Raw genomic sequence first — 6,960 nt, forward strand, 5'->3', positions numbered from 1 at the left:
TTCAATTTCACAAATACCACCCAAACAGTGTTGAGAGACATTCTGAAAACAGTGTAAGAAAAAAGTACTGTATTCTGGTATTTATTTTTTGTGGAAAACTGTGCTTACCCTAAATACTTATGTTACCAAATATAAGCTTTAGTAAGTCTTTTTTTGGCAGAACTGTTAGCTGTAACAGAAGGTACGTAGCACTGAGTCATCCCCAGGTGACCACTAACTTACTAGACAACTGTGCCTCCCATCCTGCAGCAGAGGTGGTCGTGGCCATATTGTCCTATACTCTTCTACTGACAGGATAGCTCACGCAGTAGAGAGAAGCCATATCCAGCTACTGGAGAAATAAGCAGGTTGGACCACAGTTGTCTTCTGCAGCATTTACCACTGCTGATTATCATAGCACTTTATGAAGAGAATAAAAGCATGGTAGTTACTACACAGTTGTCAGTTTAAATAGCAGTTTAGCAATAGTTGTCAGTTTTAAATAGCAATACGAGGTTTTAATATTTTTATGTTGACATTTTTCTGTTAAACACTGGGATTTCAAATACCTTAGTATTATTTTTCAAGTGAAAATTCCTTTTGATGAGTTCAAAAGATCTATAGGTACAGTATTGCATTAACTTTAATATGCTTTGTCTTTTCCACAGAAATCCTATTCTATGCCAATAGGCATTGAGTTTCAGAGGAGATACGCGACTATTGTTCTAGATCTAGAACAACTAAACAAAGACTTAAATAAGGTTTTGCATAAAGTTCAACAGTATTGTTATGAGGTAAGATTTTGCTGGAATCTGTATGTACTCATTGGTTTTGCTTAACCTAAGCATAAAAAAAAAAAAGAAAAAAAGAAAAAATTTCCTGGGAATAGGGCATAGGCAGGGATCACTTTGAAATGAAACTAGTAGCAGCTGTATTGGATTCCTTCTGTCTCTCTGTCCCCGCCTCTGTCTGTCTCTGTTTCTTTTACCAGAATGCAGACACTTTTGCTGATGCCAGTGGCCAGTTTTGAAACAGACCTGCATGTACATACATGAAGAAAAAAAATACTGTGTGATAGATACTTGTGAACTCTCTTTGAAATCCTTTGTCATTTCACACATATGCCCAATGCGAAGGAGATGTTCGTTCTTCATTTCTCTTCATTGTGGCTCTGCAGCTTGCTCCTGACCAAGGCCTCCAGCCTGCAGACCAACCGACAGACCTGCGGCGTAGGTGTGAAGAGGAGGCTCAGGAGATCGTCAGGCAAGCAAATTCCTCAACGACAGGACAGCTTTGTGTTGAAAGCGAAAATTTAACTGATCTTATCGCTAGACTTACGGCAATATTACTGCAGATTAAGGTAAAATATTCGCAAAAATATAGCTTCTCTCATAAAATACAAAGCTCTAAGGCTCTGTCAGTTTCTTTGTGTCCAACTGTGAGAACACTCTTTGTTTTCTTCTCCTACAGTGTCTAGCAGAAGGAGGTGACCTGAATTCCTTTGAATTTAAATCACTAACGGATTCATTAAATGACATTAAGAATTCAATAGACTCCTCAAATATCAGGTATTACTTTTTGAATATTTAATTCTTAATTACACATTTTGTGCCAGTAGGCAATGCTTACTGTATTTTAGAGGTGAACATTGATTATAATTAAAGGTTTTAATCTGGTAACTTTTACTTATAGGAACGGTCCCATTTAACAAGGGGGCTTCCTAAAGGGAGTGTGAAATTAGTAGTTTTCTCTTTGAACCTATCAGTGAAGTAACCTGATTTTTTAAAAAAAATGAAAAAAAGTTAAATCGATGCGGCAACAACTAGACTTTCGTATTCTTCAGACATTTATGACAACTAATAAGTTATTTTAGAACACTTTCAGACTTTGAAATCCCACTAGTAAATGTATTATAAGTTCTTTAAACCACAGAACAGTACAACTTCAGTATTTTTTTGCATAGTTGCTCAACCTCTTGTCTGTAAATATCAAAAGCTGGCATATGAGACAATTATAGCTTCTGACCAGCTTCCATTAGCAATATTTTAAACCAAGAAACAGAAGAACAGCCATGTTGTGCCAGATCAAAGGCCCATCTAGTTTAGATGACCATTTTTCAACAGTTGTCACAAGCAGGTGCCCAAGAAAGCATTATAAAAATAGCAAGAATGTGGTGATAGCAAGAATGCGATGATACTTGTCTGGAATACACTGCAGCCCCCAGCAGTTTGTGACCAGGACTTTTTTTTATAATTAAAATGCTGCTAAATTACATAATTTAGAAAATTACGAAAATTCTTAGTATTTCCTTGTACCCTCCATACTCATAATTGCTACATAATAATTGGAGGCAGCAAAAAGGAATCTTTTCATTTCTTTTTTTTTTTTCCAAAGGTAGTAGGATGGCCTTTTGATTTAAGCAATAATTATTTTTCATGAGTAAAACCAAAAATAAACCCCAAACATTAGTAAAATTTCTCTATAATCACCCCTGCAAATTGTATGGTGGAATGGATTCAACTCAAGGTTGATGTACACTGTGAAGGTGGTGGTGGTGTTTCCATTTCACTTTACTTATTTGGGGCGTTTTAGCATCTCTTCATAATATTTTTATTTCATTAACTCTGCTCATGTTAAAGTCTTCTTTAAGCTACCTGAGTTGGTAACTCTTGATTTCATGCAGCTGTTTGTGCAAATGCTTATTTTCACATACAGCTCTATCGAGTTGCATTAGTATGTACTACTCTGATTCATTTTTGTATTGGCGGTGTTCATACCTGGACTTTCACTATAGAAATAGTCAGACACAACTCTTAAATCCGGGGTTTAACACTTTCTCTTCTTTTCTTCCTGTAGTTGTTTTCAGAATAACGTTGAGATCCACGTTGCACATATTCAGAGTGGTCTGAGCCAGATGGGAAACTTACACGCTTTTGCAGCTAATAACACCAACAGAGACTGAAAATTTCCTTTCAAGTGTACAGCAAGTAGTTCCGGAAAATCCTCTTCCTTTATATAGGCTTCACCAAATATCCTAACTGCCAGAAGATAAGGGAAAAGAAAACCTCTCGGAAAGGACCCTTTTAAAATATATTATATCTGCTTCTTAAGAAAACCAGCATTACTGGCCAGCGTTACGTTAGATTTCTCCATTTGTTACTCACATACAGTAGTTTTGCTACCTGGTAATCTCTTAGTAATTGCATTTATTATAATTAACTTGAAAACCTAGTTTCATATGATTTGAACTTAGTTTTTAAAAGTTCAGACGAATTCTGCACACCTCTTGCTGTTGGCTCTCCGGGTAGGTTAGAAGCGCTGAGGAGGAAATGGCTGAGAGCAGTAGCCCCACGGCAGGGCTTTGTGATGTGAAGCTGCGCTACCCCGTAGGTGCGGAGAGGTGCGGAGAGTTGCCCTTTCAGGCAGGCGGCATGGTGGTGACAACGCAGGCTGAGGGTTCCTCATCTAAAGAAGCAGCGGCGGCGGCATACGGGCAGCAAACAGAAGCTGTAAACTTGAGGACGTTGGGCAGGTCTACCGATCGGTCAATGTCTTGTTGGAACTTGTAATTTATCATAACTTATAGAAGGAGTCTAATGAAGGAATATAAAAAATGTAACTGGTAACTTTCCAGAAAGAGATTGGTTATGGCTTTTTTCCTTCACACGGGGCAAAAGAAGTGCTTTAGTTGGTATTTTATATAAATGACTGGTTAAACATATTGTTTTTCCAAATTTTTGTTTGTTTTGCACAACTTTTAAATTAGATTGCTGGTTATCCAACAATACCCAACGTATATAAATACGAAGATTTTTATAATTAAAGATAACCAGTGAGGTAAACTGCAGAAACAAAAAGTGACAACCTGCCTATGAGTACCTTTGGGAATGTTAATCTTGTAAAAAGTGTGTATTGGTTTGTTTAAATAGTCTTGTAAAGCTTCTGTGTAATGAATTGTTTCCAGATACGAATTTTCAGAGATAGCTGTAGAGATGTTTTTGATTCTTTTCGATGCCTCATTAAATGAGGTCTTTTATATGTTAATGTATAAAGAATATGTAAACAGGATTATTTTCAATTTTAAAATTTTGTATAGTTTAAAGATGCTTCTGTATTCTGTGTTGGTATTGTGCCACTGCAAAACTTTAGTGCAGAGTTTATATTTAGCTAAACTTGTTCTGTTAATTAAGAGAAATGCATAAATCTTTTATTCTCAATGAAATTTGTAACTCTGAATAAATTGACCTATGAGAGTTGATATATTTCACAAAAACGCAAACTTTTTTGCAGATGGTCTCAGGTCATTTTTTTTTAAGAGAAGTTAAGTTAATTGCTGAAAACAAAATGTTATGAAGACAAGGTGAGTAGCTGTTTCAAAAGGTATTTAGAAACTTTACATGGGATATTACAAAATAATGCTAAACGTTGATTTTGCCGAGTTACTCATGGAAATTTACCTCTCGGAATGCAATAGAATGTTGTAGTGGTCCCTGCAATTGCTTTTGTCATTACATTACCCGTTATTTTGTGGTGTTACCCTCTGTTTGGTAAAGAAGACAGAAAGGTCCTCTCCCACCACCCCACCACCCTTTTAATTTAAACAGAGGAAGGTGCCAAAGCCTAACTTAAGGCACATGGTTTAGTCTGACAGTAACTAACATGATCTATGGCTAACTGAGGAAAAAGGAACCGGCCCCTTGCTGTTTACTGACGCCCTTGTCATCTGCTGCTCATAAAACCCGCTGGCGTGCCGGCTCGGGGAGCTGGGCTGCCGAAGAACCGAAGAACCGGTCACCTTTCGTCACGAGTTTTCTGCCTGAACTCGCTCGCTGCGGGGGCGATGGGCGCCGGTGCTAGCACCAGGAAACAGCCAGGACCACCTTTTCCAGCAGCAGCTCGCTGGCTTACTGTGCGCACCTCTGTACTCCCTCACTGCTCCGTCAGGACTTACGAGTTACGCATATGCATGAATGCTTTTGTGGAATGGGACTTCCCCATAGGAAACATCAGGCAGTGATGGAGGCTAACTTTGCCCTGTTGATACAAGCACCCCAAACGGAGGGAGAGGGAAGTTGTGGACACTGGTAGATACCGCTACCAAGAATGGTATTCAGCAAACGGGATCTGGGAACCTGCTTTTCATGACAAACTCATTTCATACTGGATACAGAATACATTGTAAGAGCCACGACGCTCCAATCTTAACTCTGATTCTGCAGGTATGATGTTTTTTAATTGTGGATTCTTAAATGTGCTCTTTCTAACATGCTTTGTGTTGAAGTGGGTTTTTGAATCATTGCAGGGTAATGTAACATAATAATTTGTGATAAAAGTATCCATGTACTTTCACATGTCATTTGGCCAATGCACAAAGGCAATGGGAATATACACACTGCTTCTCTTCAAGAGGCTGCATTTCCCCTCGATTACTGGTATGTTGGGTCAGGGTTAATGTAGGACTCACTACCACTACTGTAACTTCAGTCTGCAGGAGTAGAACTAGTTTGGTTTCTTATCATCACTAAACTTGAATTCACCCTGCACCCTCCAGAAATGATTGTCTCATTTTCTGTCTCCTGCTGTAAGTGCTTCTCTTCTGGGGTCTTCCCGACCCCTAACGTAACAGCTCCTTGGGTACCCAAGTTCCCCTGAGCAGATGCATCTCATTTTGCTTGGTTGGCTGGTTTTTACTACTTTTTTTTTTTTTTTTTTCTCAAGGACAGCTCTGTTTTTTTGGAGGAAGGATACCCATCAGCAATCCTGCTGTGCCACTTAGCCTTACCAGCTTGCAGTTCAACCACAGTTCAGCCGTCCCAGACTTTGCAAGCACAGGTACGTTATGGGGTGACACTGAGGGATTTTGTGTGTTGGTGATCTTACTCTGTGGGGCATGATTCCCCATATGGGGCATTTCTACCACCAGTACATGGGTCACCTTTTCTGTGCTGCCAAACTGTCAGAGCCTCGTGGCATTCAGGTGCTCTTCCATAATTGGCGTCTTGCTCTGCAAGTGCAGCTTTGTAGGCAGGAAGGATTAGCCTTGTCCTCAAAATACATATATAGAAATATGTCCTCCCTTAATAAATTGAATTACAGGAGAGGATTCTGTTACTACTTATTTGGGTGTTTTAAGTGCAGAGCCATTCACCCCACTACCAGTCAGTAAACCGTTTCTGTGTAATCCTTAATACTCTCCTTCAACTTTACAGCGTTCACAAAACACTCCCCCTTTTCTGTAGTTCAACATTAACCTGGGCTTAAGTGGCAGATTTGAGGCTTTTGTCTGAGCAGGACAATGATTTGCAGGTTTGGGGTTTGTTTTACTTAGGCCATAAATTTGCATTTTCGTTCAGGGATGGGGGTGGTGGTTTAGAGCAGATCTAAAGCAAATCGAGACAGTTTAAGGCAGTTTTTGTAACCTGTCCTTCAGGCCCCTTAGGTCTCTTACACCAGAACCGCAGCTGTGGCTCTCCAGGCCGGGGAAGAGAAATCTGCATCTGGGACATCTGCCACCTCTGTTCCCTGCCCCAACTCAGCCGAGGTACGAAACCCTGTCCCTGCCCCAGGCACACACACGAGTAGAGCAAAAATGTAAACCTTTATTATTCTTTTTTTTTCCTGTGTCAAAAAATCCCGACAGACCAGCCCCACTCTTCCACTTTCCTAAGACCAGTCCCCATCCCCAAAACACCGTGGATTTGGTTAGCTTGTAGGCTATAAAATGTTAAATAGAAATACAAAACATGCTAATGGAAATCTTTAAATACAGCGTGAAAAGATGCCCTCAGCTGATGGAGCTGACCCGTATCTTTCTTCAATAAATAGGTAAAATCAGTTATTACTACCGGATAAAGTGCAACAGTGGCAGAGCAGGGGTGAGGTACGCGGTACGGGACTGCTCCCCGCCGGAGCCCCGGACCCCCAGGACGGGGTTTGGCGGGGGGAGCCCTTCGCATCAGCGCGGGGGCCGCAGCTCTAACC

The 6,960-nt window shown here is 40.1% G+C and overlaps 1 protein-coding gene across 3 annotated transcripts in view; it reads left to right on the forward strand.

The window, feature by feature from the left end:
- LIN9 (lin-9 DREAM MuvB core complex component) overlaps positions 1–4,255 on the forward strand; it is a 29,818-nt gene extending 25,563 nt beyond the window's left edge. For all 3 annotated transcript variants that reach the window (XM_009894279.1, XM_009894278.1, XM_009894280.1), the window contains 4 exons: positions 648–773; positions 1,157–1,339; positions 1,450–1,547; positions 2,836–4,255. In XM_009894279.1, the coding sequence (XP_009892581.1) occupies positions 648–773; positions 1,157–1,339; positions 1,450–1,547; positions 2,836–2,941 (513 nt within the window). In that variant the 3' untranslated portion in view covers positions 2,942–4,255. The remainder of the gene's footprint in view (positions 1–647; positions 774–1,156; positions 1,340–1,449; positions 1,548–2,835) is intronic.
- The last annotated feature ends 2,705 nt before the right edge of the window (positions 4,256–6,960 follow it).

The sequence above is a fragment of the Charadrius vociferus genome, unplaced genomic scaffold, assembly GCF_000708025.1.
Source record: "Charadrius vociferus isolate BGI_N301 unplaced genomic scaffold, ASM70802v2 scaffold261, whole genome shotgun sequence".
NCBI classification, from domain to species: Eukaryota; Metazoa; Chordata; class Aves; order Charadriiformes; family Charadriidae; genus Charadrius; species Charadrius vociferus.